This window comes from Uranotaenia lowii, chromosome 3 (assembly GCF_029784155.1).
Source record: "Uranotaenia lowii strain MFRU-FL chromosome 3, ASM2978415v1, whole genome shotgun sequence".
Taxonomy (NCBI): Eukaryota; Metazoa; Arthropoda; class Insecta; order Diptera; family Culicidae; genus Uranotaenia; species Uranotaenia lowii.
Window position 1 is genome coordinate 306,543,078 of NC_073693.1, and position 14,675 is coordinate 306,557,752.

At 41.4% G+C, this 14,675-nt stretch overlaps 1 protein-coding gene across 2 annotated transcripts in view; it reads left to right on the top strand.

The window, feature by feature from the left end:
• LOC129754142 (uncharacterized) overlaps positions 1-14,675 on the top strand; it is an 85,567-nt gene that overhangs the window by 43,319 nt on the left and 27,573 nt on the right. The window contains exon 6 of one of the 2 annotated variants that reach the window (XM_055750023.1): positions 979-3,213. The exons of the other annotated variant lie outside the window; for it this stretch is intronic. Coding sequence (XP_055605998.1) covers positions 979-1,340 — 362 coding nt within the window. The 3' untranslated portion in view covers positions 1,341-3,213. Of the gene's footprint in view, positions 1-978; positions 3,214-14,675 lie in introns of those variants that run through there. 2 annotated transcript variants of the gene reach the window in all.

A 14,675-nucleotide genomic window follows, 5' to 3' on the forward strand; every position in this document is an offset into this window, starting at 1 on the left:
TGATGGTGGGACCAAGAAGGACATCGAGACCCGGATCAGAAAAGCCCGATTTGCGTTTGCGAGTCTCCGAAACATCTGGCGGTCACGCCAGATCTCTCTACGAACTAAGATCCGAATCTTCAACTCAAACGTCAAATCCGTATTGCTGTACGGGTGTGAAACTTGGTGCACATATGCGGTGACGACGCGAAAACTGCAAGTTTTTGTGAATCGCTGCCTGCGGAACATCATCCGCGCTTGGTGGCCTGGCAACTGGATCTCAAACGTTGAACTTCATCGCCGGTGTCATCAAAAGGCGCTAGAAATCGAGATTCGGGAACGTAAGTGGAGATGGATTGGGCACACGCTGCGAAGAGATGAAAACGAGATTTGCAGAGAGGCGCTTGACTGGAATCCAGATGGGCATCGAAGAAAAGGCAGGCCCAAAAGCTCGTGGCAGCGAAGTCTAGCCGCTGAAATCCGCACAGTTGACGAGAACCTCGGCTGGCAGCAAGTGAAGACGCTGGCTCCGGATCGCCAGCAGTGGAGATCTTTTATCTCAGCCCTATGCGCCGGTCAATCGGCGCTGGACCCTTAGGTAGGTAGGGCTATGTTTTCATTAAATTATTGAACTTTTTTCCAGTTATGATAATTGTTGAAATATTTTTCACCGATCTATCGGTAAATTTTACTGAACACCAGGTCAAAAGCTGGAACTTTTGTCCGAACTATCGGTAACTTTAAATTAAATCCTACATTTTTCCTGAAACGCCGAGAAAAACGGAAAATGACTATTATTTCTCTGGTTGATCAATATTTAAAATAAATATATTTAAAACTGGAACACTTTTGAAATCAAATGCCAGTTCATGTGCAGTATCAGAAGTCCTGTTCAAAATTATAACAAAGCTCTTTAGTTGATATGAAGTTTATTGTAAAAATATTTCCCTATTAAGGTCCAGACACTCCAAATATTCATTTGAACTTTCTTCCTTTCAGTGGCCGGTTGCATCTTCCACACCTGTCTGCTGCTGGTGCTGCTCCGTTGGAAACCCTCCCGGGACGACAGTGCGGTCCTCTACGTGATCCCAGCGGCCTGGGGTGTCTGCAACGCCGTCTGGGAAACCCTTACGACAGCTCTGGTTACCCTATCGCACAGCGCCAAGGTGGCCGAACTGATGTCCCCGCTGCAGGCCCTCCGCTTCCTAGGGCTCGGCATCACGTTTGCCTTCCACGGGTTGCTCTGTGAGGCTCCCAAAATTATCATTCTGGCCATCCTGCTGGTCATTTCGGTCGTCCCCTACACGATGTTGGAGCTGAAGCTGGAAGGCCAACGGAAAAGTGCCAAGCTTAGCTTGTGACGTTTCTGTGCCCACGATTACTAATACCTGGTCAAAAGAAAATACTTTTAAAATGATCTCGTTCCGGGCTCGAGGCATTTTAAAGATATTTGACGGTGATTGGTAATTGTGAGCTGCGGTGAAGTTAGGAAGAGCTAAAATGTCTTAACTCAAAGATTGAGGTTGAATACGTCGTTCAGAAACCAGCAAGTTAACAGGAAATATTATGAAAAAAATATGCTGTGGACATTTTGTGTTTGGTCCATGTGCAGTCTTCGGTGTAAGAAAAATTGTGTCGGCAAAAGATTAATTCAATTATACCTTTTGTGTAGTTGTTCAAGTTAAAATTTTCAATCTAGAATATAGAAAAAACAATTTAATTGTCACATTTTTGTCTTCAACTACTAAAAGTAAAAATGTTTCAAAAATATAGGGCTCAAGAAAGTTCTGATTAACTTGCTAGTTTTCCTTTTAATTTCAATTTTAAAAAATTTTCATATTGTTTTAGACAAAGAATTATAATTTTTTAATCAAAATAAGGTAATATTAAAACTTTTTTCAAAATCAGTTTTGTGTTAGAATGTGAGGCCTCCAGGCTGATTTTTTTTTATTTCTGTGTATGTGTATAATTGTTTAAGTTATCGATTGAGTACTTATCATACTATTGGCCAAGTGTATATTATGCGATCTAAGCTAATAATATGTGCTATGATAGAAGAAATGAAGTTGCCAAACGAAACGAAAATAAATACCTTAGAGACAACAATCAAACTTCAGCCAAGTATTTGAATAACTGTAGAAAAGTGTTGAGATTCTAGTGTCTCACTCAACTCAGCTAAGTAGAATCCAATAGACTCAAAATCACAAAATGCCAAAAATTAAACAAAAATCACAAAGTTTAAACTTAATGATAATAAAAAAAAACTGAATCGCTACGTGCCAAGATGCCTAAAGACTAAATAAGAAAGTAGAAACGAATACAAGATTTGATGTAGCACATTTAACTTGTACTTTAACAAAAAATAAATAAAAAGATTGAGAATCGGATAAGAAAAAGTATTGCTATCTGCACTGGAATAATGACTTTAATCGTCTAAAAATGTGTTGTTTTTATCTAAATTTGGCCTCAATGAATTATTTAATGGGTTAAAAACCACGTCACAGTGTTGAGCTTAGTTCGAAGCTTATGGATTGTCGTGACTGGACGTTTTCCGTGTTTAGCTGTACAACCTTCTGTGTCAAAATTCGTTTCTAAACTGACTGGATGATGGAGCCTTTCCGACTTCGTTAAGCTACATTTTTCTCTTCTTCGCTCGTGCGGAATTCATCATCGTTTTTTTCTCTCTCGTTCTCACATAAACGAAACCCGAAAGCGAAGACGTGTGTGTATATACAGTTTCTACCCACCGTTCTGCAAATCTTACCAACACTTCTGCATTTACTTTTACCTGACTGTTGCACCGTGCCAAATGCGCAAGTTATATTTTCATAAATTTTCTTTTAATTATCTTTCTTTGCCTTATACTCTACATGGATGTTGACTGACCTTTTCTGGTGTCGTTCCCGGTAGCCTTTTACAAAATTTATGTATATCTGTATACTGTTTGTGTTTGAAAATGTAAACCGCGGGAAACAGAAGCCTAAAATATTGAAATAGCTCAAGGCTGCACATAGAACGTAAAGTTAGACAAAAGAAATTGCACTCACCTATCCGATAGGTGTGCTCTATTTTTGTCAGAAAAATCTAAATTTCTATACGAAGAATCTTTTCCCGGAAACCAGAAACTAAGTGTAGACTGCATGAAAGTATTAACTAACTTGTAGAAACTAACTTTTCGCATAGAATCTGTGTCTGTATCTGAAATCTTGCTATGGAGGGTAAATAAAGTGAAGAATGACATAAATAAACGATTTCTATTTGTGAAGAAAATTTGAGAAAATTCGTTATAGTGAAATAAAACTTCAAATCTTTAAAATTAAAACTTGAATTCTTTAACTGAATCTGAATTCCGAATTTAAATTCAGCACATTATTTCTTAACATGAATTTTGAATTCGAATTCTTAATGTGATATCTGAAACTGAATTCTGAATCTGAATTCTGAATCTGAATTCTGAATCTGAATTCTGAATCTGAATTCTGAATCTGAATTCTGAATCTGAATTCTGAATCTGAATTCTGAATCTGAATTCTGAATCTGAATTCTGAATCTGAATTCTGAATCTGAATTCTGAATCTGAATTCTGAATCTGAATTCTGAATCTGAATTCTGAATCTGAATTCTGAATCTGAATTCTGAATCTGAATTCTGAATCTGAATTCTGAATCTGAATTCTGAATCTGAATTCTGAATCTGAATTCTGAATCTGAATTCTGAATCTGAATTCTGAATCTGAATTCTGAATTTGAATTCTGAATCTGAATTCTGAATCTGAATTCTGAATCTGAATTCTGAATCTGAATTCTGAATCTGAATTCTGAATCTGAATTCTGAATCTGAATTCTGAATCTGAATTCTGAATCTGAATTCTGAATCTGAATTCTGAATCTGAATTCTGAATCTGAATTCTGAATCTGAATTCTGAATCTGAATTCTGAATCTGAATTCTGAATCTGAATTCTGAATCTGAATTCTGAATCTGAATTCTGAATCTGAATTCTGAATCTGAATTCTGAATCTGAATTCTGAATCTGAATTCTGAATCTGAATTCTGAATCTGAATTCTGAATCTGAATTCTGAATCTGAATTCTGAATCTGAATTCTGAATCTGAATTCTGAATTTGAATTCTGAATCTGAATTCTGAATCTGAATTCTGAATCTGAATTCTGAATCTGAATTCTGAATCTGAATTCTGATTCTGAATTCTGAATCTGAATTCTGAATCTGAATTCTGAATCTGAATTCTGAATCTGAATTCTGAATCTGAATTCTGAATCTGAATTCTGAATCTGAATTCTGAATCTGAATTCTGAATCTGAATTCTGAATCTGAATTGACAAAATAGAATTTATTCACGTTCATTTTCCTTTGAACTGTAGGCCGATGACATCATTCGTCTCGTATCGCTCATAGTGAACAGTCGCGTTTCGAGATTTCGTCCAATATATCCGGGTGTTTCGTTCCGTTCGGGCGTTTAATACGGTGTTTTGTACCGCGCTATACGTTTTTCTGCCAAAGGCAGACCCCAGCTCGCCAAAGTGGTGCTATTATAGTGTTGGTCGACAAAAAAAAAAAGGTTTTTTTCTGGCTAGCTGACTGCCCTCAACTGGTCACCACGAGGGCCGCCGCCATTGTTTGACTCATCATCATCATCAATCTGGTCGTTCTTGCTCGAGCCGAGACTTGACGTGGCAGCCATCTTCGAAGAAGGACCACGTGGTTGGGATCACCACTGAAGGAGCCAATCAAAACAAAAATCAAGTTTGTTATACTTTTCTTACTTTTCTCTATTTCTAATTCTATTTTTTCTCTATTATATATTTCGATCAAATTGAGCTTCGCTTTTATTTTCATGAAATATGAGCGAAGGCGGGGGGTCGGACCCGCCAGAGGTGGATGGTGAGCAAATCATCTATGAGGATGAGGAGCATCTGGAGGATTCAGCTGTAGCTGGTTCTTCGAATGCTCATCCTTCTCCGCCAGTTGATATTGCTACTCCATCTGCAGCTGCGGGAAAAACAACCCGACTCCGAGTTTATCCTGATAATTCATCCTCTTCTGGGCCGGGGGTGGTTTTCATCCGGCCCAAAACTAACGGAAAACCATTAAATTTAGTGCAGATCACGAAAGATCTGGCTAGGTGGCCCTCCGTTACCAGTGTTTCCAAAGTACGTCCGAACAAATTGCGCGTTGTTGTGGCCGACCGGAAGGCCGCAAACGGAATTCTTGCCAGTAATTTTTTTAATTTAGAGTATCAGCTCTATATTCCATCTCGAGACGTAGAGATCGAGGGTGTGATCACCGAATCGAGTTTGGAGGCTGAATACGTTAAGTCTCACGGCGTAGGTAAGTTCAAGAGCCTTGATTCGACTTCGGTCGGAATCTTGGATTGTCGCCAACTCATGACTGCCTCCGTCGTTGATGGCGTTACCAAGTATTCGCCTTCAGCCTCGATTCGGGTTACATTTGCAGGAACAGCCCTCCCTCATTACGTCTTGATTGACGGAATTTTAAGGCTTCCAGTACGCCTTTATGTGCCTCGCCCAATGCAATGCAAGAATTGCATCAAGTTGGGGCATACTGCTTCGCATTGCTGCAACAAGAAGCGATGCTTGCATTGTGGGGAGAATCATGGGGAAGGAGCATGCTCAGCAGTTGAGCAAAAATGCGTCTATTGCGGGGGCTCACCCCATGATATCTCCTCCTGCGAGGCATTTCAGGCAAGCTGGGATAAACAGAGGCGCTCTTTAAAAGAACGCTCCAAGCGTTCTTATGCCGCCATATTAAAGAGCGCCTCTCCACCGGTCCAACCTCAGACCAGTAACATTTTTTCTGTGCTGTCAGTTGACAATGAAGACACAGATACGGCTGATGAAGTTCAGCCAGTCTTCGTTGCAGGAGGCTCTCGGAAGCGAACAAAGGCGCCTTCTCCGAAAATACCAGCTAAAATAGCTACGGTTGTCTCTTCCAATAGAAACGAGAAAAAGTCGACTGCTGCTGAAAAGGAAAAACAAGTTCCTCCAGGTTTCCGCGGAAATGCACCACTGCAGAATAAACCAACAGCTGCGGGAGCTTCGTAAACCCAAACCCCAAACGTGATGCCAGAATCAACGACTCAGTCTGGGCTCTTTAAGTTGACTGACATTTTGAACGGATTTTTTTCGTGTTTTAATGTATCAGAACCCGTGAAAGACATTGTATTTGCAATGCTTCCTGTATTAAAGACATTTTTAAAGCAATTGATGCAAACTTGGCCCCTCCTTTCAGTGTTTGTATCTCTCGATGGCTAATTTACGCCGAGAGGTCGGAGATATCACTGTACTACAGTGGAATTGTCGTAGTCTTATTCCAAAATTGGATTCATTGAATTATTTACTTCATAAAACAAACTGTGATATCTTTGCATTGTCCGAAACTTGGCTATCTTCTCAATCTAACATCTCATTCCACAATTTTAATATTATCCGTCTGGATCGTGACGATTCTTATGGAGGGGTGCTTTTGGGGATCAATAAGTGCCACTCTTTTTATAGAATTCACCTTCCTTTATCAGGCGGAATTGAAGCTGTTGCATGTCATACAACAATAAGAGGTAAGGACTTATGTGTTGTCAGTTTGTACTGGCCTCAGAGAGTTGCAGTGGATCGAAATCACCTAGAGGACCTGTGCTCAGTGCTCCCTGAGCCAAGGTTGATCCTGGGTGACTTCAATTCACATGGAACTGTCTGGGGAGAACAAATTGACGATAGTCGTTCTACTCTTATCTATGACATTTGCGACAGTTTCAATTTAACAGTATTGAACACGGGTGAAAAAACACGGGTACCTAAACCTCCTGCAAGACAAAGTGCAATTGACCTCTCACTCTGCTCAAATTCACTATCATTTGATTGCCAGTGGAAGGTAGTCCATGATCCGAATGGTAGTGATCACTTACCTATCGAAATTACTATCACCAATGGGGTCAGCTCTTCGAACACAATAAATATGACATATGACCTTACAAGACACATCGACTGGAAAAAGTACTCGGACACAATTAAAACCGCCATCGACTCTATGCACGTTTTACCTCCTTTGGAGGAGTACCACTTTCTTTCTTGTCTGATACACGATAGTGCAGTTGACGCTCAAACAAAACCCATCCCAGAATCATCTATTCATCGAAGGCCTCCTAATCCATGGTGGGACCCTCAGTGTTCTAAGCTTTATAAGGACAAATCAACAGCATTTAAAGAATTTCGAAAACATGGAACTCTTGTCCATTTTGAAGCTTACGTTTCTCTTGAAAATCAGTTTAAAAAATTAACCAAGGGGAAGAAAAAGGCGTATTGGAGGAATTTTGTTAGTGGGTTATCGCGTGAAACATCCTTAAGTACTTTGTGGAAAGTGGCACGAAGCATGCGTAATCGATCATCTACAAATGAAAGTGAGGAATATTCACATAGGTGGATATTTAAATTCGCACGGAAAGTCTGTCCAGATTCTACACCTGTGCAAAAAATAATCCGGAACGTGCCTCCTGATAGGTCTGATAGTGGTCTAGACTCAAGCTTTTCGATGGTCGAATTCTCACTTGCCCTCCTCTCTTGCAACAATTCAGCTCCGGGAATTGATGAAATCAAATTTAACTTGTTGAAAAACCTTCCGGATGCTGCAAAATTTCGCTTGTTAAATTTATTTAACCAATTCTTGGAGCATAACATTGTTCCCCAAGATTGGAGACAAGTGAGAGTCATTGCTATCCAAAAGCCCGGAAAACCAGCGTCTGATCCCAACTCTTACCGTCCAATAGCGATGTTGTCTTGTATACGCAAATTGATGGAGAAAATGATATTGTTTCGTTTGGACAAATGGGTAGAAACAAATGGTCTCCTTTCAGATACTCAATTTGGGTTTCGAAGGGGCAAAGGGACAAACGATTGCCTTGCTTTGCTGTCTTCAGAGATACAAATGGCGTACGCAAAACGTGAGCAAATGGCTTCAGTGTTTCTAGACATAAAGGAACCTTTGGTGCAGTCTCAATAGAGGTTTTGTCAGACAAGTTGCACTCCCGGGGTCTGCCTCCTCTATTGAACAACATCTTATACAGCTTACTTTGTGAGAAACATTTGAACTTTGCTCACGGAGATTTTGCAGTTAGAAGAACATCTTACATGGGCCTCCCACAGGGTTCATGTTTGAGTCCACTTTTGTACAACTTTTATGTGAGTGACATCGACAGCTGTCTCTCTGAAGGCTGCACTCTAAGACAACTTGCAGATGACGGAGTAGTGTCTGTCACAGGATCTACTGAGTCTCATCTGCACAGGCCTTTACAAGATACTTTAGACAGATTGTCTTCCTGGACTTTGGGGCTTGGGATTGAGTTTTCCCCTCAGAAAACGGAAATGGTTGTTTTCTCTAAGAAACGTAGACCTGCTCAACCTAAGCTTCAACTCCTAGGCAGAACGATCACTCAATCGAGGAGTTTCAAGTATCTTGGGGTTTGGTTTGATTCCAAGTGTACCTGGAGAGCCCACATTGAGTATCTGAAAGGAAAATGCCAACAAAGAATCAATTTTCTCCGATCAATTACTGGCACCTGGTGGGGCGCCCATCCAGAAGATCTTATCAAATTGTATCGAACAACTATTCTATCCGTTATGGAATATGGTAGCTTCTGTTTCCAGTCAGCTGCCAAAACTCACCTCATCAAACTAGAGCGTATCCAATACCGTTGTCTCCGTATCGCTTTGGGCTGTATGCCCTCAACACACAACATGAGTCTTGAAGTTTTGGCAGGAATACTCCCTTTGAAAGATCGATTCAATTTACTATCACTTCGGTTCCTCATCAGGTGTGAGGTCATGAACCCATTGGTGATTGTAAATTTCGAAAGGTTACTTGAGCAAAATGTTCAAACCAGATTTATGTCTATATACCATATCCTCATTTTTTTTTTTTTTTTTTTGTAAATTATTTATTTGAAACGGCTCATACCTTTAGGCTTTAAGGAGCCAAACTCGTTTTGTTTGATTACAATTGTGTACTTAGATCTAGTTCACTTTTTTTTTTTTTTTTTTTGAAGAAAAAGAAAGATAGAAAGGGAAATATGAAAATAAAGAGAATTATAGTCGAAGATCGATAGCTTTTAGGAAAAGGTATATCTCGAACATATAGTCCAAGTCCATCATACCTAATACATCCCTCACTGGAACGTCGGGTGGTTTTCCTCGGGCCCGAAGGGAATCTATAAAGTTCGCTCTGGCGAATAGGTGGTCCTCACACGACCAAACAATATGCTCGATGTCATGGTAACCTAGACCACATCCGCATAAATTGCTGCCAGCAATATTTAAACGATAGAGTACCGCATTCATGGAATAATGATTGGACATGAGACGGGAAAATATACGAATAAAATCCCGAGTCAGGTTCAATCTATTAAACCAGGGTTTAAGGCTTACCTTTGGGATAATCGAGTGGAACCACCGACCCAACTCATCCTCGTCCCATCTACGCTGCCAGTTGACAAGAGAGTTTCTTCGAGCCAAGAAGTAAAATTCGTTGAATACGATTTCACGCTGGTAAATGTTGCCTTCCATCGCACCCACTTTTGCAAGGGAATCTGCCCTCTCATTGCCTGCTATTGAGCAATGTGAGGGGACCCAGATAAAGGTGATAGAAAAGCAACGTCTTGATAAAGTGGTCAATATATCTCGTATCATTTCGAGGAAGTACGGCGTGAGTTTTCCTGGTTTTATAGAGCGGATTGCTTCAACAGAGCTGAGACTATCAGTTATAATATAGTAGTGTTCAATAGGTCGTGTGGCGATACTATTCAAAGCCCAGTGAATAGCTGCTAACTCTGCAACATATACAGAGCATGGTGACTGGAGACTGTGAGATGCGCTGGATATTTCGTTGAACACTCCAAATCCTGTTGTTTCCTCTATAAGTGATCCATCGGTAAAGTACATTTTATCAGCATCGACGTGTCTATATTTAGCTTCGAAAATTCTTGGAATCAGAAGAGGACGATGCGGATCCGGGATTCCACGAATTTCCTGCTGCATAGACAAATCAAACTGGACAGAAGAATGATCGTAGTCTGGGCTACAAACACGAGTTGGAGAATACGAAGAAGGGTTTACCTGCATTGACATGAGGATATGGTATATAGACATAAATCTGGTTTGAACATTTTGCTCAAGTAACCTTTCGAAATTTACAATCACCAATGGGTTCATGACCTCACACCTGATGAGGAACCGAAGTGATAGTAAATTGAATCGATCTTTCAAAGGGAGTATTCCTGCCAAAACTTCAAGACTCATGTTGTGTGTTGAGGGCATACAGCCCAAAGCGATACGGAGACAACGGTATTGGATACGCTCTAGTTTGATGAGGTGAGTTTTGGCAGCTGACTGGAAACAGAAGCTACCATATTCCATAACGGATAGAATAGTTGTTCGATACAATTTGATAAGATCTTCTGGATGGGCTCCCCCACCAGGTGCCAGTAATTGATCGGAGAAAATTGATTCTTTGTTGGCATTTTCCTTTCAGATACTCAATGTGGGCTCTCCAGGTACACTTGGAATCAAACCAAACCCCAAGATACTTGAAACTCCTCGATTGAGTGATCGTTCTGCCTAGGAGTTGAAGCTTAGGTTGAGCAGGTCTACGTTTCTTAGAGAAAACAACCATTTCCGTTTTCTGAGGGGAAAACTCAATCCCAAGCCCCAAAGCCCAGGAAGACAATCTGTCTAAAGTATCTTGTAAAGGCCTGTGCAGATGAGACTCAGTAGATCCTGTGACAGACACTACTCCGTCATCTGCAAGTTGTCTTAGAGTGCAGCCTTCAGAGAGACAGCTGTCGATGTCACTCACATAAAAGTTGTACAAAAGTGGACTCAAACATGAACCCTGTGGGAGGCCCATGTAAGATGTTCTTCTAACTGCAAAATCTCCGTGAGCAAAGTTCAAATGTTTCTCACAAAGTAAGCTGTATAAGATGTTGTTCAATAGAGGAGGCAGACCCCGGGAGTGCAACTTGTCTGACAAAACCTCTATTGAGACTGCATCAAAAGCTCCCTTTATGTCTAGAAACACTGAAGCCATTTGCTCACGTTTTGCGTACGCCATTTGTATCTCTGAAGACAGCAAAGCAAGGCAATCGTTTGTCCCTTTGCCCCTTCGAAACCCAAATTGAGTATCTGAAAGGAGACCATTTGTTTCTACCCCATTTGTCCAAACGAAACAATATCATTTTCTCCATCAATTTGCGTATACAAGACAACATCGCTATTGGACGGTAAGAGTTGGGATCAGACGCTGGTTTTCCGGGCTTTTGGATAGCAATGACTCTCACTTGTCTCCAATCTTGGGGAACAATGTTATGCTCCAAGAATTGGTTAAATAAATTTAACAAGCGAAATTTTGCAGCATCCGGAAGGTTTTTCAACAAGTTAAATTTGATTTCATCAATTCCCGGAGCTGAATTGTTGCAAGAGAGGAGGGCAAGTGAGAATTCGACCATCGAAAAGCTTGAGTCTAGACCACTATCAGACCTATCAGGAGGCACATTCCGGATTATTTTTTGCACAGGTGTAGAATCTGGACAGACTTTCCGTGCGAATTTAAATATCCACCTATGTGAATATTCCTCACTTTCATTTGTAGATGATCGATTACGCATGCCTTCGTGCCACTTTCCACAAAGTACTTAAGGATGTTTCACGCGATAACCCACTAACAAAATTCCTCCAATACGCCTTTTTCTTCCCCTTGGTTAACTTTTTAAACTGATTTCAAGGGAAACGTAAGCTTCAAAATGGACAAGAGTTCCATGTTTTCGAAATTCTTTAAATGCTGTTGATTTGTCCTTATAAAGCTTAGAACACTGAGGGTCCCACCATGGATTAGGAGGCCTTCGATGAATAGATGATTCTGGGATGGGTTTTGTTTGAGCGTCAACTGCACTATCGTGTATCAGACAAGAAAGAAAGTGGTACTCCTCCAAAGGAGGTAAAACGTGCATAGAGTCGATGGCGGTTTTAATTGTGTCCGAGTACTTTTTCCAGTCGATGTGTCTTGTAAGGTCATATGTCATATTTATTGTGTTCGAAGAGCTGACCCCATTGGTGATAGTAATTTCGATAGGTAAGTGATCACTACCATTCGGATCATGGACTACCTTCCACTGGCAATCAAATGATAGTGAATTTGAGCAGAGTGAGAGGTCAATTGCACTTTGTCTTGCAGGAGGTTTAGGTACCCGTGTTTTTTCACCCGTGTTCAATACTGTTAAATTGAAACTGTCGCAAATGTCATAGATAAGAGTAGAACGACTATCGTCAATTTGTTCTCCCCAGACAGTTCCATGTGAATTGAAGTCACCCAGGATCAACCTTGGCTCAGGGAGCACTGAGCACAGGTCCTCTAGGTGATTTCGATCCACTGCAACTCTCTGAGGCCAGTACAAACTGACAACACATAAGTCCTTACCTCTTATTGTTGTATGACATGCAAACAGCTTCAATTCCGCCTGATAAAGGAAGGTGAATTCTATAAAAAGAGTGGCACTTATTGATCCCCAAAAGCACCCCTCCATAAGAATCGTCACGATCCAGACGGATAATATTAAAATTGTGGAATGAGATGTTAGATTGAGAAGATAGCCAAGTTTCGGACAATGCAAAGATATCACAGTTTGTTTTATGAAGTAAATAATTCAATGAATCCAATTTTGGAATAAGACTACGACAATTCCACTGTAGTACAGTGATATCTCCGACCTCTCGGCGTAAATTAGCCATCGAGAGATACAAACACTGAAAGGAGGGGCCAAGTTTGCATCAATTGCTTTAAAAATGTCTTTAATACAGGAAGCATTGCAAATACAATGTCTTTCACGGGTTCTGATACATTAAAACACGAAAAAAATCCGTTCAAAATGTCAGTCAACTTAAAGAGCCCAGACTGAGTCGTTGATTCTGGCATCACGTTTGGGGTTTGGGTTTGCGAAGCTCCCGCAGCTGTTGGTTTATTCTGCAGTGGTACATTTCCGCGGAAACCTGGAGGAACTTGTTTTTCCTTTTCAGCAGCAGTCGACTTTTTCTCGTTTCTATTTGAAGAGACAACCGTAGCTATTTTAGCTGGTATTTTCGGAGAAGGCGCCTTTGGTTCGCTTCCGAGAGCCTCCTGCAACGAAGACTGGCTGAACTTCATCAGCCGTATCTGTGTCTTCATTTGTCAACTGACAGCACAGAAAAAATGTTACTGGTCTGAGGTTGGACCGGTGGAGAGGCGCTCTTTAATATGGCGGCATAAGAACGCTTGGAGCGTTCTTTTAAAGAGCGCCTCTGTTTATCCCAGCTTGCCTGAAATGCCTCGCAGGAGGAGATATCATGGGGTGAGCCCCCGCAATAGACGCATTTTTGCTCAACTGCTGAGCATGCTCCTTCCCCATGATTCTCCCCACAATGCAAGCATCGCTTCTTGTTGCAGCAATGCGAAGCAGTATGCCCCAACTTGATGCAATTCTTGCATTGCATTGGGCGAGGCACATAAAGGCGTACTGGAAGCCTTAAAATTCCGTCAATCAAGACGTAATGAGGGAGGGCTGTTCCTGCAAATGTAACCACGAATCGAGGCTGAAGGCGAATACTTGGTAACGCCATCAACGACGGAGGCAGTCATGAGTTGGCGACAATCCAAGATTCCGACCGAAGTCGAATCAAGGCTCTTGAACTTACCTACGCCGTGAGACTTAACGTATTCAGCCTCCAAACTCGATTCGGTGATCACACCCTCGATCTCTACGTCTCGAGATGGAATATAGAGCTGATACTCTAAATTAAAAAAATTACTGGCAAGAATTCCGTTTGCGGCCTTCCGGTCGGCCACAACAACGCGCAATTTGTTCGGACGTACTTTGGAAACACTGGTAACGGAGGGCCACCTAGCCAGATCTTTCGTGATCTGCACTAAATTTAATGGTTTTTCCGTTAGTTTTGGGCCGGATGAAAACCACCCCCGGCCCAGAAGAGGATGAATTATCAGGATAAACTCGGAGTCGGGTTGTGTTTTCCCGCAGCTGCAGATGGAGTAGCAATATCAACTGGCGGAGAAGGATGAGCATTCGAAGAACCAGCTACAGCTGAATCCTCCAGATGCTCCTCATCCTCATAGATGATTTGCTCACCATCCACCTCTGGCGGGTCCGACCCCCCCGCCTTCGCTCATATTTCATGAAAATAAAAGCGAAGCTCAATTTGATCGAAATATATAATAGAGAAAAAATAGAATTAGAAATAGAGAAAAGTAAGAAAAGTATAACAAACTTGATTTTTGTTTTGATTGGCTCCTTCAGTGGTGATCCCAACCACGTGGTCCTTCTTCGAAGATGGCTGCCACGTCAAGTCTCGGCTCGAGCAAGAACGACCAGATTGATGATGATGATGAGTCAAAACAATGGCGGCGGCCCTCGTGGTGACCAGTTGAGGGCAGTCAGCTAGCCAGAAAAAAACCTTTTTTTTTTTGTCGACCAACACTATAATAGCACCACTTTGGCGAGCTGGGGTCTGCCTTTGGCAGAAAAACGTATAGCGCGGTACAAAACACCGTATTAAAACGCCCGAACGGAACGAAACACCCGGATATATTGGACGAAATCTCGAAACGCGACTGTTCACTATGAGCGATACA